Source organism: Pelodiscus sinensis, chromosome 1, assembly GCF_052426305.1.
Source record: "Pelodiscus sinensis isolate ZL-2025 chromosome 1, ASM5242630v1, whole genome shotgun sequence".
NCBI lineage: Eukaryota > Metazoa > Chordata > Testudines > Trionychidae > Pelodiscus > Pelodiscus sinensis.
Genome location: NC_143052.1, coordinates 193,583,905 through 193,611,629, shown reverse-complemented (window position 1 = coordinate 193,611,629; position 27,725 = coordinate 193,583,905). Strand labels below are relative to the sequence as shown.

At 41.7% G+C, this 27,725-nt stretch overlaps 1 protein-coding gene across 1 annotated transcript in view; it reads left to right on the top strand.

Annotated features, from left to right (window-relative positions):
- DSCAM (DS cell adhesion molecule) overlaps positions 1 to 27,725 on the top strand; it is a 697,767-nt gene that overhangs the window by 575,400 nt on the left and 94,642 nt on the right. Inside the window, exons 20-21 of the mRNA XM_075912112.2 lie at positions 4,653 to 4,786; positions 26,396 to 26,549. Of these exons, the coding sequence (XP_075768227.1) occupies positions 4,653 to 4,786; positions 26,396 to 26,549 (288 nt within the window). The remainder of the gene's footprint in view (positions 1 to 4,652; positions 4,787 to 26,395; positions 26,550 to 27,725) is intronic.

The window sequence follows — 27,725 nt, the reverse complement described above, 5'->3', positions numbered from 1 at the left end:
CCCTGCTGTCTGGTACTGTGAAGAAAAATAGGCTGCTTGTACACTTGCTGTGAGAGAGCTCTTGGGAGCTGCTCTGGATCCCCACTCTTCTCCGTCAATAAATTCTGTTCCTCATCCTAGTCCTCTCAGTGTCCTTGTCCTCCCCATGTTAGTTTTGCCCCTCCTCTCTCACCTACAGTCTTTCAATACATTTCCACCCAGCCACAGGGACAATACAGCATGCTTCCTTTCCTGCATAGGATGAAAATGTGCTATCTAGGCCATTTTTAAGATCCTGTTGGTCCAGAGAATGAGCTTGGTGTCCAATATCTGATCGCAAGGACAGCTGGGCAGCTTTAAGTGATGTTTCGCTTTTCAGTATGGAGTCCTCTTAATACACCTTTATTCTGTCTCACCCTGACAGTCACTGAAGAGCAGTCCATAGTACATGCCATGTTGAGCTTGTCCCTCTTAGAAATTAGAGGACTCAAAGAGCTTGTGAGAATGATGGAAATCTCAGGCTGTCACCAAAAGATCACCTATGAATTCAGCCCTGTTAATAACTCAATAGCCATTAGCCCATTTTGAGAGAGCATGTGGGATCATTGGTCTTATCATCACCAGAAGTTATTAGGCACAGTCAGACAGGAATTTTCCAAAGAATACTTTTTCATGGGAAAATATGTTAGTCAAAATCTAAACTTTTAATAAGAACAGGTTGGTTTCAATCAATTTCTCAGTGTAAACATTTTTTTAAAGGAAATAAAATTATCAAAGTCCTGTCTGGACATTTTCAAAATGAATTGGTTTGAAACTTTTGATACTTTTTTTCTAGATTATCAGCTCTCAACATTTGTTGAGATTTCTATTTTTCATTCTGTTGTGGGATAGAAAAACATTAAAAATCTGAAAACCTCGAGCACATTGGGAAGTCAATTTCCTGCCTAGCTATACTGTCAGTTCCATAGAAAAGAGAGACAATGGGTGACAGTGGCTACCAGTGTATGACTATGAGTAGGTGAGCATGTCTGTCAGTAACATGATCAACAGCACACAGTACTACCAAATGTAGGGTCTGCAGAATATTCAAGAACCATATTTAATAAACATCCCAGCTATTTTATTGTATAAGCCCATTCTATGCTCCATGATAGAAAACCAAAACCAGAGACATTGACGGCTTTGAGTACGTTTCTTGAATACAGAAGCTGTTTGTGTGTATATGTATGTTTGCATATATCTAGAAAGAAACTGAGATTACTGGATTTCATAGTTTAGTAAAAACAAACTTGGATTTACATGTCCCAGCAATATTCCCTTCTGGGTTTTTTGAGTAAACATGTAAAATGAAAAATGATTAGCAATTAAAGTTTGTTAGTATCTACATCTTATAGAAGAAAATATAGAAATCCAGTGAAAAGTAAAGCTTTTCATGTATCTGTAAAACTCTACATCAATTTTGAATTAATCCTTTAGCAGCTGACAGCTAAGAGCCACTCCCGTCAGAACCTCTCCCAATGGATCAGATACTAATTTGGCAATACATTATTTTAAACTCTCATATCTAGTGGCAGTGATTTTCAAGAGACATTACTAACCATAAAGAATCTCCCACTGGGCTAAGTAATTACCAAGAAGAGCCAGGTTTCACTCTTCAGCAGTAGTCATGAATAGCATTTCTAATGAACTGATTATAAATATTGAGCTGAATGCAGTCAAACATCAATAATTGCTTTGGATTTACTAAATGAATTAGCCTTTCAGAGAAAGGATGTGAGGAGGAGCAATTGGGATGAGAATTATGAGCTCATCATTTGGACCCTTAGTAACATTCTCAATACAGTATAAATAGAAAATGCAGGATTTCAGGAATATTTTGTAATATTTTGAATGGATTCATCTTAGGCAAAATTATACTTAGAGGTATTTACCAATCATCTTTCTTACACTGTTTTGAGAAAATATTAGATGTAGTTGACTGGCAGTGTGTGACAAAGTTGATTTATCTGTGCACATGTAGAAACTGAAGTTTTCCTTAAATGCATTTCAAAGGCTAAGGCATATAGCTATGAAACAAAATATAGCTGCAAACATAGACCCCAATTGCACTAGCTTTCTCTTGCAAGCAGACCTTACTATCTATGTGGGTCCTTTTAATTTCAGTGAGGATCTGGACATGTTTAAAGTTCTGTCTATGCAGATCAGCTTGTAGAACCAGGGCCTAAGATGGCATGTATTTAGTAGCAAATTTTCTATGACAGCATTTCCCAAACTATGGGCCGCGGCCCGGTACTGGGCCTCACGAAAAAAATACCGGGCCTCAGCATGGCTGCCGGGAGGGGAACAGAGCGGGGTGAGCTGGGAGGAGGAGGGGAAGCTGTCCCGCAGAGATGAGGGGGCGGGCAGGTGGGCAGCGGAAGCAGGGTTGGGGGTAGCGGGGCTGTCCGGTGGTGGAGATCAGAGAGGGCAGGCGGCAGAACCAGGGCTGCACGGGGTGGGGAGAGTAGGGGGAGCTGGCCGGAGGAGATCAGGAGGAGGAGGATGGGAGAATCAGCTGCTAGAAGCAGGGCTGGACGGGGGCAGTGGGGCTGGCGTGGGGGGGGGTCGTCGGCGGAGCGGGGCTGACCGGGGGAGATTGGTGGGTGGCAGGGGGGAACCGGCCGCTGGAAGCAGGGCTGGTCGGGGGCAGCAGGGCTGGACTGGGGAAATCGGGAAGAGAAAGGGGGGAAGCGAGACTGACCTGGGCACATGCAGACCCTGGCAGATGAGTGAGTCTGGCCGGGAATTCCATTTTGCCCCCTCCCCCCCCACATACCCTCCCTGGAGTAATTGTGAACTGCCTGGCAGGTAGACACACTCAGACAGTGTGAGCACATCTACCAGGCAGGCAGCTAAGGACTAATACACCTAATTATAATAAAACGTACCGAATTAGAAAATACCAGGCATTTTATATGTCTGGTAATTTCTCAATTTCTTTCCCAGACAAAACCTTCAAATACCGAACTGTCCAGTACAAAACTGGACACCTGGCAACCCTACCCTTCCTTGCACTCTCCCTCTCAGCCAGATACCCTACCCCCAATCTGCTCCTGCTCCCGCCTTCTGAAGTGCTCATGTGGCACCTGGTCCCCCAAGCCCTGACCCAGGCTGGGTGGAGGATGCAGCTGAGTGAAACTCTGAAAATTTATTAATTTTTCATTCTTTTTTTTATATGCATTTATATTTTTGGGCTGCAAAAGACAGTACGGAAAAAAAACGGGTTCCAACTAAACCCTGATCTAGCTAGCTTTCTATCCATCTTACAGTCCATTTATCCAATTCATATTCCTTTAACTTGCTGGCAAGAATATTGTGGGTGACTGTATCAAAAGCTTTGCTAACACTGGCACTGGGGGCTTTGGGAGGACCAGAAACAACTTATTTGAATATTCATCATTTGCTTATTGAATACGCAAATATGCAAATGAATGTTACCGGTCCTCCAAAAGCTCATGAATGGATTTACTGATCCCCGTGTCAAAAAGTTTGGGAACCCATGTTCTATGATACTGAAAAGACCAGCGCAGCAACCAAAATCTCCACTCCATGGGAGACTACAATATTATTTTTTTAAAAAGCAGAATCAGAGCAAAATGCTAACATTTCCCACAAAGCAAAAATTCAGATTTTTCTTTTATTTGGGACCAAAAAAAGGTTTGTTTCCATACTTTCAAAACATTTGTTTATGATAGTGTTGAACTGTTTTGATTTTTATATTACATGTGTATCTATAATGACAATATTTAATGTAATGTAAGTTGAAATGATAATGTTGGAATGAAAATTTTCAACTCTATCTAAACAAAACATTTTGACATTACGAAAATGAAATATTCTGAATTTTTCCCATAGAAAATTTTGTTGAAATGATCTCATTTACACAAAACATTTAGATTTTTATGGACTTGCATTTTCCAGTGGAAAAGCATTCTGTCAAAAAAAAAAAAATCAACCAGCTCTCATACTAAATAGTCTTTGTAGTATGTTGTAAGAAATAAAGTTTATTGCATACTTGTCATATAAGTTTCATATTTATGGGCATTCTGACATACACAAATTGTACACAATAAAAAAAGGCTAGCTCTATATATCTGAAGTTGTAGACAATTATATTATATAATAATGCTTAAGAAATATGAGTGCATATCATTACATCCTTTCTCATAATGCAAATAAAAGGGAGGCAGGGTTAATGTTGTACACAGAAAATTAAATTTGGCATTGCCTGACTTGAATTTTTAACTGTGCAGCCTTAATTAGTTGTTTTTCACAGTTTGCGGTACAAATATTACATTATTTAATGAAATAAATAATTAAATGTGTGCATATATATGTGTATAAACATATGCACATTTATATTATACATATGTAGAAAATGTAATTTCACACATGCAATCTCTACAAAGATTCATTAGGATTTATGGGTGGGAGGTTGACATGTAAAATGTTAATTATAACAAACACTTCACTGAACACAATTTTTTCTTAGGATTTCTTTCCCTTTTTTTTTCTATTTCTTGAGTACAGTAAAACCTTTGAGCTGTTTTCTTCTTAGATGTATTGTACTGTATAGATCAGTGTGTTTCTATTGCTTTGGTTCACTTCGATAATTATACATATTGCTCTTTCAGTTCCAGGTCCTCCTGCTGGAGTTAAAGCAGCTGCAGCTTCACCATCCACTGTGTTTGTGTCCTGGCTCCCCCCCTTTAAGTTAAATGGTGTAATCCGAAAGTACACCGTGTTCTGCTCACACCCCTATCCCACAGTAAGTTCTATAAAAGCTACTTTAGATGTTCAGTATTAATCTATCCATATACATTTACAGATGTTTAGTGTCTAATGCTTTTCTTAGATTCCCCCCCTCCCTCCTTCTCTTGGTACATTTTTAAGGAGCGTTGCTGTTATGTCCTTTTTGACAGTACTTAAAGATTAATACAGCACACTAATTTACAAATCATTGCAAATCATAGGATTCCCAGGTTGAATGATTTTAAAGGAACAGTTTCTTCTGGAGCTTTTTAGTTGGGTCTCACCAGACCAATTGACAGCTCTCTCTGACACACTTACAGGGGGTAAATTGTGGAAACATTTGTTTATGAACAACTTACAATTGGCTCTGTATTCCTACCCTTCTGGCTTGGGCATTCACATGTGAATGAATGTAATGTAGTGTGAACGAGCATATTTGCTTGTAAATATGTGTATTTGTGCCAAAAGCGTTTGCCCTTCATATATATAAAATTTATAACTTGCTGAAAATGTGATAAGGTAAAACTGAATTGAACATAGGCTGGTCATCTCATGCTTTTCTCTCTCCTTCAGTCAGGAAGAAATCCAACTTTCTTAAAAACTGGGGGTCATCTATTATGTATAAACGTCAATGTTTGTCTCTTTGATAACATATATATCAATACCATTTATTTACTGTATTTCATATTTATCTCTCTGTGGAAGAAAAGTGTGAGCTGTTAAATGAGAATACACATCAACTATGATTTTTTTAACTGAACATATCCTTAGTTTATGATGCAATAAAATGTTGTTCCCAAATTAAAATGAGGCCTAGGGGAATATCTTCAAAAGCACTCAAGTACCATTTTCAAAAGTGAATTAGGAACTGATTTTCAAAGGTTTTTCTAGGCACCTAAAAATGCAGGTAGAGTACTTTTTCAATTTTTGAAAGCACTTACCAGGTTATGTACCTATCTCTTATTGAAATCAATGGAAAATAGGCTCCTAAGCTTCCTAAGGGTATGTCTACACTACCCCGCTAGTTCGAACTAGCAGGGTAATGTAGGCATACCGCAATTGCAAATGAAGCCCGGGATTTGAATTTCCCGGGCTTCATTTGCATAAGCGGGGCGCCGCCATTTTTAAATCCTCGCTCGTTCGAACCCCGTGCCGCGCGGCTACACGGGGCACGAACTAGGTAGTTCGAACTAGGCTTCCTAGTTCGAACTACCATTACTCCTCGTGGAATGAGGAATAACGGTAGTTCAAACTAGGAAGCCTAGTTCGAACTACCTAGTTCGTGCCCCATGTAGCCGCGCGGCACGGGGTTCGAACGAGCGGGGATTTAAAAATGGCGGCGCCCCGCTTATGCAAATGAAGCCCGGGAAATTCAAATCCCGGGCTTCATTTGCAATTGCGGGATGCCTACATTACCCCGCTAGTTCGAACTAGCGGGGTAGTGTAGACATACCCTAAATGCTTTGGAACACCCACTAGCCTGTCTGTATGTTCACCTAAATCCCTTTTTTAGAATAATGGCCCTTTTAAAATGAGACTTAGTGATTTTTTAAATAATGTAATTAGAGGTAAAATTAGCAAAAAAGCTCAGGATCCTGTGTTAAAACCCAAAATATCTTGACTTATGGTGGTAGTAGTGTTAAGCTAGCTATTGCTTTTATAGTACAGACTACTAAGGGAGTTAATGTTGTTCAAAGAGGGTTGTTTGGATTTTACTGAACTAAAGCTTGACATGACATCAACAGTGTACTGTACTTTGTAGCCAAGAAGGCTAAAGGTATATTGGGGTGCATTAGTAGGAGCATTGCCAGCAGACCTAGAGAAGTGATTATTCCCCTTTATTTGGCACTGGTGAGGCCACATCTGGAGTATTGCATACAATTATGGCCTCGCCCCCATTACAGAAAGGATGTGGACGCATTGGAGGGTTCCAAAGAGGATGGAGAGAGGCTATTCTCAATGATGACAGATGACAGAATGAAGAGCAATGATCTCAAGTTGTAGTGGGGGAGGTCTGGGTTGGATATTAGGAAAAACTATTTTACTAAGGGTACAGCTACACTGTGTTTTCTTTTCAGCGTTTGCATTTGCATACCTTTTTCCATTTTTTTTCCCCAGAAGAGGCTTTTTGGCCATTTGGCCTCGTCTATATGGGCCCAAGTGTCAGAAAAAAAGCCCTCTTTCAAAAGCCCCTGTACACCTCATTTTATGAGGAAAAAGGGGGCTTTCGAAAGAGGGTCTTTTTCCGTCATTTGGCCCCGTGTAACTGGCACTATTTGCATACCTCTTCCGAAAACCCTCCACGGTGTAGCCGTACCCTAAGAGGGTGGTGAAGCACTGGAATGGGTTGTCTAAGGAGATGTGGAATCTCTATCCTTAGAGGTTTTTAATTCCTGGCTTGAGAAAGCCTTGGCTGGGATGATTTAGTTGGGATTGTTCCTGCTTTTAGCAGGGGTTGGATTCAATCACCTCCTGAGATCTCTTCCAAGTCTATGATTGTGGTGTTTCAAAAAGGTTAATTAATAAGTAACTGTGTCTATGGTTTAGAAAAAACAGCAGGTGGTGCTGATGCTTCTTTTTGTTTTCTTCTCTCACATTTCCTCCTTCAGCTTCTTTACCAGAAATATTGCAGTACTTGGGTTTATATTACAAGGAGATCAAGCACTGTACTGTTCATTCAGTACCTGAAATTTTTTTTGGAGATTCTTGCTGATTATATTCTTTCTCTAGAAAATCTATGCTAATATCCATGTTTTGCTAATACGTCAATATTAGGCTGAAATATTAGCTTTTCTTGTGGCTTATAATACAGAGACATTTTGCAGGAGGAAATATTAGTGTTCTGCAAAAAAGGGGACTGCTAGGACTGACCAGAGCCACTGCTAGTGTTGGACTATGTTGAAATGTGCAGCAACAGTTTTGTTATGTAATGTCATGGCTCTTACAGCCTATGGCTAGGTACCCTTTTTGCTGTTTGCATATATTATTAATAAAAATACCATATGGTCAGACTTTGTAAAACACCTCCATAAATCTCTGTTGATTCATATAACTAAGACTTATCCAGCAGCATCTCCTATTTATTATAATTGAATTCTATCTTGAGTAGAGATGACCAATCACACTAAATTGCCAATATCTAGAGATATTATTGGACTATATCCCTAATATATCCCTATAGAAAGGGATGTAGGGGTTATAGTGGACCACAAGCTGAATATGAATCAGCAGTGTGATGCTGTAGCAAAAAAAGCAAACGTGATTCTGGGATGCATTAACAGGCATGTTGTGAGCAAGACAAGAGAAGTCATTCTTCCGCTCTACTCTGCGCTGGATAGGCCTCAGTTGGAGTATTGTGTCCAGTTCTGGGCACCGCATTTCAAGAAAGATGTGGAGAAATTGGAGAGGGTCCAAAGAAGAGCAACAAGAATGACTAAAGGTCTAGAGAACATGACCTTTGAAGGAAGGCTGAAAGAATTAGGTTTGTTTAGTTTAGAAAAGAGAAGACTAAGGGGGGACATGATAGCTGTTTTCAGGTATCTAAAAGGGTGTCATAAGGAGGAGGGAGAAAACTTGTTCATCTTGACCTCTGAGGATAGAACAAGAAGCAATGGGCTTAAACTGCCGCAAGGGAGGTTTAGGTTGGACATTAGGAAAAAGTTCCTAACTGTCAAGGTGGTCAAACACTGGAATAAATTGCCCAGGGAGGTTGTGGAATCCCCATCTCTGGAGATATGTAAGAGTAGGTTAGATAAATGTCTATCAGGGATGGTCTAGACAGTATTTGGTCCTGCCATGAGGGCAGGGGACTGGACTCGATGACCTCTCAAGGTCCCTTCCAGTCCTAGTATTCTATGATTCTATATCTGTAAAAACAACAATTTAGGACAAAAGGCTACTTTTCCCGAAAAAACCCCTGAGTCTGGACACGGCCATAGAGAATGCAACTATGTAGAAAGATTAACCTAACACCCTCCATTTTGGCTGGGCTGGGGAAGTTTCGGTGAGAAAATCCCTTTACTCATGAAGGATGAGCTGGAGGCACCAGGCTCTGTCTACTTCCCTTTTCCCCACTTGGCAGGCAGAGGGATCAGCAGGGGAAAAGCTCTCACAGGAGAAGAAGGAAGAAAAATAGGTGACCTCCAGCTTCGTCAGTTCTTCTACTCTTGTCAGATGCTGGTGCTGATCCACTTACTATCAGGAGGACCTAAAGTCCCATAAAATCCCCATCCAGCTATATCTCCTACTACTCCTGCCACTGAATATTCTTCTTCATGCTTCCTTTTTTCATCAGTCAATGAAGAGGTGGTAGGACAAGGTAGAGTGCTAGCACAGCCGAGCTCCTCTAAGCCCTGAAAAGAGAGTGAAGGGGAAAACCTTCTTTTTGCTTTCAGTAAAGGGAAAGGGTCAGTGCTCTGCATTTCATCCCCCTACTTGAACGGCTGCCTGTAAGGTTGCACAGAATCCACTACATTGGCAGAGTACCAGAGACTTTGCAAAAAGATACAAGTGAATAGGCCACAGATGAAAATAACCAACTTCGACTACATCTCTCTAATATTTTTATAAAGACCATCATGAGTAGCATGTATAAGAGGCTTTAATTTGCCTATATCCACAGGGGGAGAAAAGGCTGGTCATGCAGGGACCAAATGCCAGGTGTAGGTCACCTCTTTCTGGAGGCTCATCATTTGCTTGTTTTTCTGTTTTTGGAGACTCTCTGTGATGTTCAGATGTGAGGATTGCCTCTCTTCCCTTTCCTGCCTTTGTCAAGAGGGTGGCAGAGCTCCTCCCTGGCTTGTTCTCTGTCCTAGGCTTCATAGAATCCCCCTCCCCCATCTCATTCAAAGTATTTCAAAGGGACGTTGTTAAGGGCCCAAAAGCAAACAATTCCGCTGTGTAGGAAAGATAGAAAATATGGCAAAAGACCAGCTTGGCTTAACAAGGAGATCTTGCATGATCTCAAAATAAAAAAGGAGTCATATAAAAAATGGAAACTAGGACAACTAACAAAGGATGAATATAGGCAAGCAACACGGGAATGCAGGGGCAAGATTAGAAAGGCAAAGGCACAAAATGAGATCAAACTAGCTACAGGCATAAAGGGAAACAAGAAGACCTTTTATAAATACATTAAAAGCAAGAGGAAGACCAAGGACAGGGTAGGCCCACTGCTTAGCGAGGAGGGAGAAGCAGTAACAGGGAACTTGGAAATGGCGGAGATGCTCAATGACTTCTTTGTTTCGGTCTTCACCGAGAAGTCTGGAGGTGTGCCTAACGTAGTGAATACAAGCAGAGAGAGGGTAAGTTTAGAAGATAGGATACACAAAGAACAAGTTAAAAATCACTTAGGAAAGTTAGATGTCAGCAAGTCACCAGGTCCTGATGAAATGCATCCCAGGATACTCAAGGAGCTGATAGAGGAGGTATCTGAGCCTTTAGCTATGATCTTTGAAAAATCATGGCAGACAGGGGAGATTCCAGAAGACTGGAAAAGGGCAAATATTGTGCCCATCTATAAAAAGGGGAATAAGAACAACCCAGGAAATTATAGACCGGTCAGTTTAACGTCTGTCCCAGGGAAGATAATGGAGCAGGTAATTAAGGAAATCGTATGCAAACACTTGGAAAGTAATAAAGTGATAGGGAATAGCCAGCATGGGTTTGTGAAGAACAAGTCATGCCAAACTAATCTGATAGCTTTCTTTGAAAAGATAACGAGCCTTGTGGATAAGGGAGAAGCGGTGGATGTCATATACCTAGACTTTAGTAAGGCATTTGATACGGTCTCGCATGATATTCTTATTGATAAACTAGGCAAATATAACTTAGATAGGGCCACGATAAGGTGGGTGCATAATTGGCTGGATAACCGTAGTCAGAGAGTTGTTGTTAACGGTTCTAAATCCTGCTGGAAAGGGATAACAAGTGGAGTTCCTCAAGGGTCTGTTTTGGGACCCGTACTATTCAATATCTTCATCAATGATGTAGATATTGGGATAGAGAGTACTCTTATTAAGTTTGCAGATGATACCAAACTGGGTGGGGTTGCAACTTCTTTGGAGGATAGGGACATAATTCAAAATGACCTTAGCAAGTTAGAGAAATGGTCAGAGGTAAACAGGATGAGGTTTAATAAGGAGAAATGCAGAGTGCTCCACTTAGGAAGGAACAATCAGTTCCATACATACAAGATGGGAAGCGACAGTCTAGGAAGGAGCATGGCGGAAAGGGATCTAGGGGTCATAGTGGACCACAAGTTGAATATGAGTCAACAGTGTGATGCTGTTGCAAAAAAAGCAAATATGATTCTAGGTTGTATCAACAGGTGTGTTGTAAGCAAAACTCGTGAAGTCATTCTGCCGCTCTATTCTGCACTAGTTAGGCCTCAGCTGGAGTACTGTGTCCAGTTCTGGGCGCCACATTTCAAGAAAGATGTGGAGAAATTGGAAAGGGTACAGAGAAGAGCGACAAGAATGATTAAAGGTTTAGAGAACATGACCTATGAAGCCAGGCTTCATGAACTGGGCTTGTTTAGTTTGGAAAAAAGAAGATTAAGGGGGGACATGATAGCGGTTTTCAAATATCTAAAAGGGTGTCACAAGGAGGAAGGCGAAAATTTGTTCCTCTTGGTTTCTGAGGACAGGACAAGGAGTAATGGGCTTAAAGTGCAGCAGGGGAGGTTTAGATTGGACATTAGGAAAAAATTCCTAACTGTCAGGGTGGTCAAATATTGGAATAAATTGCCAAGGGAGGTGGTGGAATCTCCCTCTCTGGAGATATTTAAGAACAGGTTAGATAGACATCTGTCAGGGATGGTGTAGACGGAGCTTGATCCTGCCTTGAGGGCGGGGGGCTAGACTCGATGACCTCTCGAGGTCCCTTCCAGTCCTATTATTCTATGATTCTATGATTCTATGATTCATGGGCTTGGGCTGCCTTCTTGCTCCAGAGTGAGGCTTTAGTGCTGCTGTGTGGCCACCTGTGATGTAGTGGGGGTACTTGCTGGGCTGTGGTGACCTCTGCTGTCTGGAGCAAGACCCAGCAGGGAAAACCTTATTATGCAAAGGTACCATACCGGTTGAACCAGCCTACCCCCCATGGGGAGAAACAAAGGAAGGTGGAATGCTGCCCTGGCTGGGGGGGGGGCAGGGCTGAAAGAGGGTGAGTTAGTTGCTGTCTGGGAGCATGGAGGAGACAGCCTAGGGAAAGGGGCTGGAGTTTAGGGGCCCAGTCTCCCCCCATCTCAAGGGGGCCTGAGGCATCCTAGCCCAGCTCTGTGACCAGATTACATCTGTGCTGTGCTGTATCCTGGAGAGGCAATAAACTTCCTCTATTCCACCAGCTGGTGCAGTCTTCTTGTGCCATTTCGGGGTGCAGGAGACGGGGGACCCCCAACGCGCCGTCACACCACCCATCCCAGCTGCTGCCACTGCCATTGCATGTGAAATCTGGAGGAAATCAGGACCTATCCTGCTACCCCCACATCCACGTGATTTTCAGATGAGACATCTTCAGGGGTGCTGATGCCCATTCCCATGATTCCAATAGTCAGGGACCACTCCCCCATTGCATTGCTGCCCAAGAGGTCGTCCACTTCCCAGGATCATTAGACCTGCACACAGACTGGGAGGCCATGCTGAGATGAGACAGCCAAGTGCCTAAAAGGCGGCATACTTTTCCTATACTTCTCATACCCTATAACAGACCCCAATTCATGGTTCCCATTTCTCTATAGTTATGCCCAATGTGTGACTTTCCCCAGGATATGAGACCTTTTCTCTGCTAAAGTGGGACTCTCCTCTCTAATGCTTTGTTGAGCCCTTCTGTAGAGACAAAGCTGCCTGTCCCTGGGTCTGGGCTCAGTTCCTGAAAGTGAACATGTAAACATGTTATTGCCATCTTGTGTGATCCCATTTGGGGAACTTCTGCAAACTTGGTTTTCATGCCAGACCCCGCAGTTTTCTCCTGGGCCGTGTCCAGACTCAGGGGTTTTTTCGGGAAAAGTAGCCTTTTCCCGAAAAAACTTCCCCTGCGTCCAGACTCAAGCCGCGTTCTTTCGAAATTATTTCGAAAGAACGCGGCTTTTCTTTCGATGGCGGTAAACCTCATTTCACGAGGAAGAACGCCTTCTTTCGAAAGTTCCTCTTTCGAAAGAAGGCGTTCTTCAATGTAAAGAGGCCGTCTTCGAAAGAGAGCATCCAGACTCGCTGGGTGCTCTCTTTCGAAAAAGCGGATTTCTCTTTCGAAAGATCCGCCTGCAGTCTAGACGCGATCTTTCGAAAGAGGCTCTTTCGAAAGAGCCTCTTTCGAAAGAAGCCTGCAGTCTAGACATAGCCCTGGTGGCTAAACTTTCCTCCTTTGATCACTGAAAGGCAAAGCTGGGACTTGCCTTTTCCTACTGCTGGGATTCTGGCTATTCTTGGTGGGAAGAGAAGCCAGAAAGCAAGACATTCGTTCCCTGTTTCATTTAACCTGCTCTTGCAAGCAGGGTACGTTCACAAATCTCCCCAGGAGGAGCAAGACTTTTAAATGTTAGCAAACCAGATTGAACTGAAGTTCTACTTCTGTGCATCAAGGGGGGAGCTGAGACTAGAACCATGACACAAGGATCAGAGGGGAATTGTGATGATTTTTAGGTGGTTGTCTATCTTTTCTCAGCATGGCCTCCCAGTCTGTGCACAGGTCTATCAGTTCTGGGGAGTCAATGAACTTTTGAGTAGCAATGCAGTCAGGAGTGGCTCTCTGACACCTGGGAATTCTGGGGCTGAGTAGCAGCACCCCAAAACTTGTTTTGACTGAAAATTGAATGGGTGTGTGGATAGGAGGATAGGGTGATTGGGTACAAGGAATGTTTCTGTGTCATTACAGACCAGTAATCTTATTTACTCCAGATTTCAAATGAGCTTTGGAAAGTAGGTTGGTGATGGCCTACTCCTTTTGTGCATTAATCTTCCTGTAGATCGGGGTGAATCTCCATCATGTTGGCCAGACACAGTTTGTCAGGGTTAGCTGCTGGCAGGTCGCCATAGGCTTCGTCCACTGGTATGGCCCCTCGCATTTCTTGTTGTCCAGGAATGGTGAATGTTAGCCACTAGGAGCTGCAAGTGGCCATGCCTGTGGACACATAGGTAAACAAACTGTCTGGTGACCCACCAGCAGCTAACCCTGATGAATCACATCTGGCCCATGGGCCGGCGTTTTCCTACCCCTGCTGTATATCATTTGGTTTAGTAAATACAAGGCAAAACTGCAGAGTAGCCTCCCCAAATGAGAGACTCACATGTCACCTAGGAAGACCATTTTGTGCACTGAGAATGCTATTATTCAACACACTTTAAGTTGCTCTGAGATAGCAACATAGTTAGGCGTGGAAGGATTAGATTTTTTAAAAATGTCAGTGAAAGGTAGATTACATAATTCCCACCCAAACCAGTAATTTCCATTGATAAATGTCGAAGTTTACAAATTGGCTAAATAAGAAAAATGGGCTGCTTGGGAACTTCTTAGAGTTTGATTTGCATTTGTTGACATGTGATGTTGACAATTTGTGTGTTCATGGTTGTAAAGCTTTAATTTTTTGGATCTCAACGTGTACTATCATTAAATTGCCCCATAATTTCCTGCAACAGTGCAAATTTAAATGGACAAAAGCTGAAAAAATGCTTCACAATAAGTATTATTTTTATCTGTCAAAATTATTAAAAAATATAAATGAAATTCTACCACATCTAAATATAAAAAATAAAACAGTGCTGGGGATTCCACTGGAAGTTTAAAAGCCAGACTAAACAGTTTGAATTAACAAAAACCAAACAATTACTGCTGGCCATATTGTGCACACTTCTTCATGGTTCATCCCTTAAATAACTGGGTGGGTTTCTGAAGGGCAGATTTGCCAACATTTCTAACAGCAAGATTCAGTTTGCAAGGGCAGACTCTGATAGAAGTTCTGCTGATTTTAGTCAAAAGGAATGCTGAAATTTTCAGCTTGAAACACTTTGACTTCAAAGGGCGGCATCTGCCTAGAATATTTAATACAGAAGAATTTGATTCACCCATGAAAATAGAAAAGCAGCTATCATTGAATTCCAAATTTCTGTTCAATCTTCCTGGGGAGGACCCTTACGTCGCACAACATTGTGAGCTACAAAATAAAAAAATGAAGATACTGACCCATCCCATTTAATAAAGCTGATTGCTAGCCTTCATTGCTTGCAGAAACAGATTTTCATTTATCTAAGGGTGTGTCTAGACTACAGGGTTTTTTTTTTAAAAAGTGGCCTTTTTTCGAAAAAACTTTCCCTGTATCTAGATGGCTGCTGTGTTCTTTCAAAAGTAAATCAAAAGAACGCGGCAGTTTTTTCAACCACAGAAAACCTTGTTTTACGAGGAATAACACCTTTTTTTGAAAGTGCTCTTTCAAAAAAAGGCGCTATGTAATTCAAACTGTGCTTTTTCAAAAGAGAACATCCAGACTGGCTAGGTGCTCTCTTTCGAAAAAGCGGCTTGCTTTTTCGAGAGTACTGGTCGCAGTCTAGACACTCTTTTTTGAAAGAGGCTTGTAGTCTAGACATAGCCTAAGAGACAAATGAACCAATTTAGATTAAATAAGAACTGGGAAGCAGAAAGAGCCTGGAAAACAGCATCACAATAGTAAGTGACAGGAGCCTCCCTGCTTGGGGAAAATAGCAGCAGCAGGATAGGAAAAAGCAGTCTGAAAGAAATAGACATCTCATGCTCAAAGTGGGATAAGGCATAAGAAGCAGGATTTCATTGGTGGAAAGACAAAGGGAAAGAGAAACAGAACTTCAAATGTTCAAGCAGAACAAAAGACTTAAGGAAGGACTTGTGACCTCATGCAACATGTGGGCTTATATAATTCAACAGTGTATGAAGACAACCTATCAGACATATACTATCCTATATTAAAACCTAGATTATAGTGCCAGTTTCAAAAGCTCTGATTTTATCACAAGAGGTAGCATATTAATCAAGCAACACATTTATCGTTAGAAAGAAATACCATTAAAGTGGGTTATTCTGCTTCTTCCATGAAGTGGGTCATTTAACTGAAAATAAATCGACTGTTATGTCTATGGGATGGTTACAGATGGGGAAGAAGCAGAGATTTAAGTAAAACAGCAGTATAAAAGGATACTAAATAGAAGAGAGTTAGCTCTTGTCTTCTGTTCTACCCATATTAAGATTTGAAGTAAGCTGACTTCACTATCACACTCTGATTCCCTGATAAGGGAACTCTAAAAGCAGCATTAGTTTGGACTGTTGTGCCTCATGAGGATTTAAATGGAAGGTGTGCAACCTCTGCTGATGACTTCAAATGTCCGAAAGATTTTGGTGGTGCCTTTTCCTTCGACTAATTAAGGAGGTGTCTTTGTTGCCATTATCCATTTCAGTTTTCTCAGAAGGTATCATCTCAGATATAAAATTACGGATTTTTGTTTAGTTACTGCATAAATGTTTCCATGGTAGACAAAGAAGTAATATGCACTTTTTTGTAATTAGTAAAGATTTAATTACATGACAAATCATAATGGTTGAACAGTTGACTAGAGTGACTTCTAAATTACTTTTCAACTTCATTTGGCTTATTTTTGTAAAAGTATGTGTGTGTGTGTGTGTGTGTCTGTGTGTGTGTGTGTGTGTGTGTAATAGAAAAATACACTACTGAGGATTTTTTTATGTTAGAAAAAATGTAGTTATTTAAACTCTTATCATCGTTTTCCTTTGAAAAGCTATCTGCGTTGTGTACTGCTATTACTGCGTTCCCTAGTGACTGTGTGATTTGATATACCATACGCAATGCCATATGAAATCATAATACTTCAGCAGCTAATGGAAGAATTGTGATCCTTAAATGCATTGCCTTTGACTAAGTGCTTCATACTCTTCATCTTACTGAAACTAGTTTTCGTAGTGTTTACTGGTCACATTGAAACTCTGATAATTGCTTAGTTCCACAGATATTTGGAAAAATGGCTCTTATAAATTAATACCCCCAAAAATTCAAAGTAGAAGTGTGATAGATCTAGCACAGATTCCGCGAGGTCTGTCAATACATTTATAAAAGTAAGAGCGGGAGATAGAGGGATCTAAAGAGGTTGTGGGGTAAGAGGAAGTATGCTGGGCTAAGGAACCAAACCAGTCAGACCCTAAAGTATTCTGAAATTTGGGGAATTAAAAAAAAAGTTAAAGATTATTCAGTTTATGGTTTGCCTAACTAAATGTATGTACTGCTATGGTAGAAACTACATCATGAGCTTACTTTGTTCGGTAATCCATATCTGTTTCAAGTTTGATTTGTACACAAACCAACTAATAGGAAAGGTGTATTACACTGTTGTACATTATACTGTTTGGCCTAGTGTCAGAAGCAACATACTGCTAGTCCTATGATCCCTTCATGCTGTGACTTTTGCACACCTTACTGCTCATGCTCTGTCTGCTGGCTCCTGTGATTGTACAGTCAGTAGAAGAGACAGATACCCACATACCATTCACTGGAGAGCCACAGAAGTAAGTGGGAGGAAAAGATTACATTCATACTTCCTCGTCTTGCTGTTAGTGAAATGACTTTTCAGATATGCCCATCATTACTCACTTTGACAGATTATTTTGTTATGCAGAACATATGCACTCAGTGCTGACTGCTCCCAGAAAATGCAGGAAGGCTAGTTATTACAGTTATTGTAATTTATTCTGTTATTTACACAAATATCAAAAGAATACATGGCACTGTACAGCAGATGACCTGTGATACACAAATACATCCCTGTTCTAGCTGTCCAACTGCAGATACAGGCACACAATTGGTGCTTGTACAGAGGTTGCCTGCATCCTGGCCCTGATGAAGATGTCTTTGTATCCATCTCTATCCCTCTCTAGTTTTAAAGAAATGAGCAAAAACTGCAGAACTTCGTGATACAAAAACAGTTATAAACAAAGTGGGGTATGGTCATTACAGCTCTACAGGCCTGGTAGATTAAGAGTAAATTCAGTTTTTTCAAAGAGGAAAAGGAGAAAATTGGTGAACATTGAAAAGGCAGAGTCAAAGGTAGTAAAATATACAAGGGAGACCTGGTAAAATCAAGGTTGCTGGAGGGGTACTAAGCTTTTTGTTTCTAATCCACACTTAGGTTCATTCATTACAGGAAGCATTTGTCAATTTGATTACATGGCACTTTTATACACCACAAAAATATTTGTTTTTAATACTTACTTTTATAAATCATACATAGACTTATTTATATTTTTAATCTGTTTTAAAAAAACACTTCTTTTCATACACCATAGTCTTGTTTTATAACTATTTGACAGCTTTATTATCAGCACAAATAATGGTAGCTTCATTGTTTTAAACTCTGTCAGCTTTAAATTTTTATTTAACATTTTTGCCATAGTGCATATCCCTAAAAGAGTTTGGAAATAACAGATTAACTGATATGCACAAATGGCACTCATATACTGTATAATATCATTTTTAAAAGATATGCTTTTAAAGCCCTACTAAAAAAACGGAACCTGCCTTTTCATAAAACAATGTACTTGTCTCATTACCCAGCTTCAGATAAAGCAGTTGATGGACTATAATAGCAACTACTCAGTATCTAACAATTTCAACATGTATGAATTTGTATCACTCTCTTCAACTTATATCAGCAATAGAACTCACAACTTTTAATTCCAAAAGCCCAGAGGGAAATCCTGATCCTTTTACAAGCAATGCAAAATTCACATTGATTTGATTGGGGTCAAATAGAGGGTTTTTTTAAAATCAAATTTTAAGAGTAATTTTTCTTTAAAGTGTAACTCATTACAAATAGCATTATTAGGGTTCTGTGATTATTTTTTTTTCTTTTATTCTTCAAGCTCAAATATCTTCAGTTTACTAGTAAAACCAAGTTTATTTCTAACTGGAAGCTTTATAAACTCTATTAATTATGTGTAGCAATGAGAGACAGGGCTTGGCTGTAGTAAACAGCTAGGTGATTCTTTATTGAGGGTATTGGGCACATGTATGCTCTGTAACTCCCTGGCTCTCTGCTTTGCCAATTGAGGTACATAGCTTGTGCTGCCCCATTCAGGGCCTGCCTAAATGCCAGCCCACTTGGAATAATCATGAAATGGATGACTGAGGAATAGAATACACTACAGGATGAGAGACTCAAAGTGGATTTTGTCCTACTTGTCATTGCTAACAATAAAGGTTCTTCTGAATAATTTATTTCTTCAGCCCCACCTACCTTTGCAAAAAGTCTTCAGTAGGTTTGCAAAAAGTGCCTAAGGCCTAAGCTAGAATGTAGAAAATAATTCTGTTGATGGTGATTTACATGAAGGCATAGAATCCAGTTTATTATTAGTTGCATTGACATTAACGTGTTAATGGGAGTAAAAAGGAGTAACAGTTTATTTTAGTCACTAATTTAAGAAGCCGTGATTCTGAACACCCCGAGGGAACAGGTCTATTGAATAAGAAGGTAACATTTATATAGTCACATTTCAGAATAGAATCACACTTTCTAGTAATGCTGTCATTTCTCTTTCATTTTAATTTGATGCTTTTTATGCTCATGCTGGGGGTGTTAGCTGCGCTGACTTTGCTGTTTCTTCACAAGCCAAAGCACAACTCTTAAGTGAATCCCAGTTTCCAGTCTACTCCTCAGATAGTTCTTTTAATTCATCGTGGTCCTAACCTGGATCTCTCTGATCCCCTCGAAAAATGTGCAAAGAAAGGAACACTTGTGATACCTTGGAATCTTAGCAGGGCCAGAGCTGAGAGACGTTTCCAATGCATCGTCTTCAATGCAGGATTGACAGGGATGCAGTGCAGACAAGGGAAGCAGCTTGCTGTTTTCCCCAATTGGCTGTATGTCCACAGGAAATCCTGGCCTCAGTACTAACCCTGTGGATATCTTGAGTGCTGCATTGAGACACTTTTCCTCTGCTGTTTCCATAGGTTTGCCCCCTCAATGGCAAAACAGGTGGCCCAGATGACACCACCAAGTTACCTATACAGGCAGTCCCCGGGTTACGTACAAGATAGGGACTGTAGGTTTGTTCTTAAGTTGAATCTGTATGTAAGTCGGAACTGGCGTCCAGATTCAGCCGCTGCTAAAACTGATCAGTTTCAACAGTGGCTGAATCTGGACGCCAGTTCCGACTTACATACAGATTCAACTTAAGAACCCCAGGCATCCCCAAGTCAGCTGCTGCTGAAACTGATCAGCGGCTGATTCCAGGAAGCCCCGGGCAGGGGCTTCCTGTAGTCAGCCACTGGTCAGTTTCAGCAACGGCTGACTTGGGGACACCAGGGGCAGAGCAGCTGGGGTGCTGCTGGGTTGATCCAGTAGTGCCGCCGCTGGACCAACCCAGCAGCACCCAAGCTGCTCTGCCCCAGGCGTCCTGATTCAGCCACTGCTGAAACTGACCAGCAGTGGCTGAATCAGGACGCCTGGGGCAGAGCAGTTGGGGTGCTGCCGGGTTGGTCCCGTAGCGCCCAGAGCGGCGCTACGGGACCAACCGGCAGCGCCCCAGCTGCTGTATCACAGCCGCCCGGAGAAAAGCCGCGGAGCACGGGAGCAGCAGGACAGCCCAGACGCGCCGTGGCTGTCCTGCTGCCCTCGGGCTCCGCAGCTTTGCTCTGCTTTGCTCCCCGTCCCCCTGGTCTGCAGACTTACGTCGGATCCGCACTTACGAACGGGGCCCTCTCCCTGGTCTCCAGCAGACCAGGGAGAGGAAGCAAAGCGGCGGAACAAGCGGGCAGCGGACAGCCCAGACGTGTCTAGGCTGCCCGCTGCCCGCATGTTCCGCTGCTTTGCTCCCCGTCCTCCTGGTCTGCAGACCAGGGGGACGGGGAGCAAAGCAGAGCAAAGCCCCGGAGCACGCAGGCAGCGGGCAGCCCAGACGCGTCTGGGCTGCCCGCTGCCCGCTTGTTCCGCCGCTTTGCTTCCTCTCCCTGGTCTGCTAGAGACCAGGGAGAGGGCCCCGTTCATAAGTGCAGATCTGACATAAGTCGGATCCACGTAACTCGGGGACTGCCTGTACCTTGCAGTCCCTCAGATGAAGGCGCAGAGCTTGGAAGGGATGGTTAATGTTGTCTCTAACAGCGTTAACTATTCTATTTTAGTAATATGCTGAGGGTATGTGGGAGGGAAAGTGTGCTGCTGACAGAGACTGTTCCTCTGATTGTCTTTCTGTTGCCTGGCTTCCACCGGGTAGACAGTCTACATGGATAATTAGCAGAGAGGATGTACAGAGGGAAGAATGCATCATATAGCTTCCATTTTATGCTGTGCAGTCCCAGCTCTTTTTCCATGGTTATGCTCTAGGCTGGGCTTCAGACAGGGAGCTGCACCAGCTTAGTCAGTTACTCCTGGAGGAATTCTGTGTCACAAGTGTACATGCAGAATTCATGTCCCTCCAGTTTCTCCCCAGAAAATATATTTTGCTGGCGAGATGCTGTATTTACACCTTTTGCCCACAAAGGGCTGCTGTGGTACCAGAATGGAGCAGCTGGCTCATTCACAGTAGCAGCGGGCTGTGTTCCTCACAGCAGCCTGCCCACAGGGCCAAGCTAGGAGGAACAGGATTGTGAGAGATAGATAGAGTGGGGCACATGGGGTTGCTGGAGGATGACATAGACTGGGGTTCAGAAGAGCTAGTGGGGAAGATATACTGGGGGCAGGGGCTGAATGAGAATGGGGGTTCTGAGCCACATGAGGATGAGGGCAGGGAGACCCAAGGATGGCTGATGGGGGTGTAGTGATATGCAGGGGCAGGAGGGGTGGATGAGCAGAGATGCAGGGACTCATGAGGGTAGGTGAGGGGGGGTGAAGGGCCACATGGGAATGGGTGCAGGGCTGGTTTAGGGGGGGTACAGGCACACAGGGGCAGGGGCAGATGTTCTTGACTGAATGGGAGAGGTTGGGGTCAGACAAGGTCTTCATGAGGGAGGCGCCCCAACTCTCTAACACTCCCTCTCTTCCCCCCAAAAAAGCCCTATTCCATACTTTCCTCACCCGTACATAACACACCAGATTCACTCCCAGGTGTCTTCCAAGCAATAACTTCTCTCTCCCTCCACTCCTCTGTTACCCCTGACTCCCACAAAGCCTTTGCACTGCTTTGAAGAGGGGTGGGAAATATACTTCTGTAATGTGGTTTAAATTAAATATTGCTCTGAACTCCGTATTAATATGCCTTGTAAGGACTGTATTCATCAAAAAAAATAATTCCTGAATCCTTTTTGTTGTCTGCATTGTTACAGACATATTTGCTGACAAGTATGAAATACATTACCAAAATAATTGAAACTGGTGTGTTTATGGTATGTTATTTTGACAATTAAAATTTGCAGAATTCTAAAATATTGTGAGCAGAATTTTTAATGTATAGTGAAGGTGCAGTCAGTAGGGGAAAAACACTTGAGAGAAAGTGAAGCATTTCTTTCATCATAGAACATTCATAATGGGACATGTAAAGCCTAATGTATGACAAGAAGACATTTCCTTTAAAGTGTTTTATTACAACTTTTCTTTTTTTAGTTATTTAATCGTCTTGCTCATAAAGCTCCCCTCCTCCTTTCCCCCATGCAGTGTAAGTCTCTGGCATATTAGTCTAGCTGAAATGAAAGAAAAAAAGCTAGAAGTAAAATCAATTCCTTGTCACTGGAAATGTTTGGAAGTTAATGTTAGATGTTGAAATATGAGAATTCTGTTAACCAGTTAGAAACTAAAACATTTTGCTAAAAAATCTTACTAAAAAGTTGCCCATGGAATATCCTAGACATTAAATGAAGGTGCCCCAATGGTTTCACTCTCTACTTAAGTTGACTGCTTCCTAGTAGTAGTGGAAGCCATGTTAAACATATGATAAGTCCAGCAAAGTGACACCACCTCCTACAGAAGGAATCACAATGGCTAGGAAAAGCCCATCAGACTTTGATAGGAGTATGATCAAGCAAATCCCAAATTAGATCTGGCCTCCCCAGAGTGGAAATAGGGAAATCAACAGGTGTGCCAGTACACCAGTGGGAGCAAACAGGGTTGGACTGGAGCTAGATAAGAGATACAGTAATTACTCATTTAACGCGTGCCCACTTAACACGTTTTCACAATAGCATGATTTTATTTTTATGTTTATCTTTGTGATTTAACAAACCACAGCGACTTGTGCTGCAAGTTATCTTGTGCAAGCCAGATATCTAATGCTGATGTTGATGACCCAGCACCAACAAAATATTGACTTTGCCACCACCACCTGAAACGCACCCCCCACCTTTTCCATTATCTTTAATGGGAAAATTGACCCGCATAGCACGTTTTCGCTTAGCACGAACATTTTCAGAAACGCATCTGTAGTGTTAAATGAGGAATTACTGGACTTTGTCAGATGAAGCAGACCAGTTCAAAGGAGCTCATACAAAGGATTGGCCCCATCACAGCAAGGAATCAGCCCTACAGCAGAATGGAGTAAAGAGTTATGGATTTTGGCCACGGTTACACTGGGAAAACAGATAATTTTAGAGCATGTTAAGTTGACCAATATAATGTTAAACATAATTTAGAACCTGCTTAGCTGGGCCAAGTTAAGTTTAACACGTCAACTTTGAAGGGGTTAGCAGTGATCATTTGTAAACAGTATTCCTTTTCTGCCCTGGAGGCAAAATGGAGTTTAATATGATGTTAGTTTTAAAATATTCTAACATGCTGCATTTTTTCCCAGTGTAGAAGATGTCGGTTCAAGGGGTTTACTTTGCCACACCAGTTTGCTGAGACTTTCTGTCAGGTCAAACTGCAGAGGTATTAATTGATGCCTGAGAAACAGCCCATTTATTGCCTCCTGAGGGACCCTTATGTGAACACTTTCAGGTCAAATTCTCCTTTGAAATACCAATTACTTGGAATTGGCCTTTACCACCTTGAGATATCTGTATTTTGAAAGGCATCCGTGTATCCAACCTGTCTGTTTTAATGAACCTTAGTTTGTATCAATATTTATTTGTAAGAAAAAAAATCTCAAAACAATTTTATATTGCATCATTAATACTCCACTAGCCTGCCACTAGCTAAGGAATACCAAGTGTATGTTACAAATAAAAATTCTCTTTTATTCCTTTGAATTGATTGGTTATCCTGGCTAGCTGTTTGTATATTCAAGATTCACAGATCCTGTGTTAGAATAAAATAAAACTAGATGATCTGGCTGTGTATAGTTGCTAAATACTGGGGGATTCAATATTTGAGCTCAATTCTCTTCCAGCTGAACCTGCAGGAGAAAGTAAGTTGGTAACAGTAAAGGTATCAGGCAGCAATATCACAGCTAGCTCCTGATATTCTTCACTGTCTATTGTATTTATTATACTTTCATTTGCTGTTTGAGCTTGAGGCAAAATTTCTGTCTGAGAAGATGAAACTCAGAAGAATAAAGCCTCTCTGAACAATGTGTACTTATATACCGAAATCATTGTCCATCCATAACTACCCACGCTTCTTAAATTACATAGGTTTTATTTAGGTTCTACTATAAACTGTCTCACCACAACTAGCACAATCTGGCACCTTGTTAGCATTCCTCCAGCACAGCACTGAAGCATATTGGTGTGGCAATGAGGAAAAGACTGACCTTCCACTCCCTGCACTGCATCTCTTACTGTCCTCATCTAGCACAGAAGCTGAGAACACCCATTGTGGGGAATTTTTGAATCAAGAAGGAAGACAAAACTCATTTTGTGACTAAATAATATTTGCATGGAGTAGAGGTAGTTTAAATAGCTAGACCATCCAATCAGAGTAAGGAAAGTTTAAATCATAAAATCAAAGGATATGTTAGCTGTATGTCGACAGAATTGAAGAAGGTCTTTAAGGACACTTCTCCCAAGAGTTAATTTAATAACCCGACCAATCCGCAAGGGATGGTATTTAAGGTAGCGACCCTCTCGCCGTATCTGATCACCGGAGAGTGTGAGATATTAGATTAAGGTGGCGCATTAAATAAAAACTTAAGACTTGGTTTTAAACTGAAAACCACCAGACTATATTGTTGCAAAAATAAATTTAACAAAACAATACCTCAAATTAACTGAAGGGGGCAGTCCCCTCTTACACTAAGTGGACCAGGAGGGGAAGTCCACAAGGTCCCTATACCTACTACAGAGTCTTCGACGAAGATGATTGATGGACGCTGGCGACCTACGATCCTTTGGCTATTTGCTAGTCACAGGAGAGGAACAGCCAAGGTGATCCCTCGAAGCAGGAGTTGAGATCGAAGACGGTTGATTCGCCTTCCGCAGAATTTCTGGTCCTCGACGCCTCTTCTCGCACTTCGGTGCGACTGGATCAGGCGATGGACGACTCTGGATCCTATCTATCCTAAACCTAACCTAAAAATAAAACCTTAAACTAATCCCGACGCGCCCGATGGACAGTCACGAAGACGGCCGACATGCGTTAGCCGACGTAACCTGCCGTACAAACACGATGACAGGAGCTATACTATCTAAAAGCTAAACTACCTTAACCTAACCTAAATGAGAGAACTGACCTTCCGTCAGGTTCGCTAAAGAAATAGCTTTACACGACCTTTCTCATTCTATCAGACCTAGGACAAGACTTGAAGGATCTCTCTCTCTCTCTAGAACCTAACCTATCCCTAAGTCCGACGCCCCGACGCAACAGGTAACTGCTGTGTGACAGAAGCTTTTATAGTTTTGGCTCATACATATTCATGAACCCTAAGGTTTAAAATGATTGGACACTAAAGGATGCTTTTATGGCGTGTTTTAAACTGATTGGTAGAACAGGATGCTTATGAATATTCATAGATTATGTAAATTCCAACAGGTAGGTGAGTTGCTATTTTCAAACTCTAACAGCTACCTGTGAACGTGATAGAATGCATAACTCAAATGGATGCTATCAGAAAGAGTTCTAAATTCAAAATGGAGTTTCAGACTCCATTTTGAGACATTGCCAAACTTGCATATTTTTAAGTTTACAAACATTTCAATAATCGAATCGACATTGACATATGTATACAAGGATAACCTCCATCCTTTAGCACTTATACAGATGTTTACAGGGTGAATCTACATCAAGATCTTATATTTGCATTTATAATTTTACACTTCTCATTTAAATATCTATTTCTGCCTTACAGATAGGAACAGTGTTGTACGACTTGGGTGACCCGTGACAAAACACGTAAAGTGAATGCCAACTATCCAATCAGACCAATGAATGAATATTCACTCAGGGTGATCTGACTACAACCCACTGTGCAATGTGTTCATAAGAACTATTCATAGAACACAATTGTCAGATATGTTAATTAAAACTATTCGTCAACTCAGTTAAAAGAAACAAAGTCATAACAGTTGAGATCTATGCACAGACAGTTTGCAAAGAGAAAATAGGTCTAAATTCACTGAATAAATGATTGTGAAATGTAGTTCTATCCTATTAAGTACCATGTGCAGTCTATTTGAAGTGATTACCATCATTCATACCTAATGCCCGGAGGTAAAAGCCTTGAGCTACCCCATTCAACCATCTTTCTCTAGATACTGTTTATTTTAGTTTGGAAACATTTGTCTCTCCTATCACAGGTAATCAGCGAGTTTGAAGCCTCTCCTGACTCATTTTCCTACAGAATCCCCAACTTGAGTCGGAATCGACAGTACAGTGTCTGGGTGGTGGCTGTGACTGCTGCCGGAAGAGGCAACAGCAGCGAAATTATCACTGTGGAACCATTGGCAAAAGGTATGCAAGCTACATGCTGCCCTTCGTAAAACAGTATTTTAAGAAAACCAGTAACTAATATAAGTCAGTTGCAATTGGTGTTTTGGTTTGTTTATTTTTAAGGCCAGGTCTGCCCTAGGGGGCGATGTCAAACTAAACTATGCAACTCTTGCTACCTGAATAGCATAGCTGGAGTCAAGGTACCCTAGTTCAACTTATTGCAGCATCCCCACTGTGCAGGGTCAATGGGAGAAATATTCCTATTGACTCCCATTACTCTTCTTCCAGTGGAATACCAGAGTGGACGAGAGTGCAATCAGTGGTCAATTGATAGGATTTTTATTAGACCCACTAAATCAACCCACTGGGAGATTGATCCTTGCCACAGTAAGTGGAGACATGGCCTAAGTTTCAGTTCTAAGTTTACTGTAGGGTCTGTCTATATGCCAATCAGAGGTATACCTGCCTTAGCTTTCATTGAGCTAGCCCAGCTGAAAACAAGTATAACAGAACTGTATGTGTGGGGAGGAGGGGGTTTAGTGCCCCACATTGGACATATTGTGGAGGGAGGGAGTCCATCCCCATCAGGTCTCAGACCTCAGAAGATTACCTCTCTCTTGGGGTGGAATTACACATCTCCCTGTACAAGATCAGGTGTCAGGCTATAGTCCCTGAGTTTAACTGTGATTAATTCAGGAGGCATGACTTATCTTCCATGCCTGCAGTTCTGTTCCTCCCAGGTGCAATGACAAGGGACAGAGTGTTCATAGCTGAATATGAGAGAAGCTCCTTTGGGGGGAGAAAAGAGGAACACAAAGCTGTTTTATGCCAGGTCAGGACTTGCGAAATTGCAACATATGAAAGCAAAAGTTACACTATTATGATGTCATGTCCTCTAATAGAAGGATGGTAGGCATTTTGCACACATGCCGGGTGTTCTGATAACACAGTAAATTAATTTGAGACTTGCCAGTAAGCTGCTGATAGCTCTCTTAGTTCACTCGTGAGGATCAAAGTATTTTATACTCCAAAATGCCTGCTATAATTTCAAAGCTAGCCATTGCTTTCTAAGGAATTTGACTGGGATTTTGTTTGTTTCTAGGTTAGTTTGTATTTTTTAGACAACTCAGAAGATTATTAGAAGTTAAGTTATACGGAAATGTTTGCATTAAGGATTTCCAAGCTGCTTTACTATCT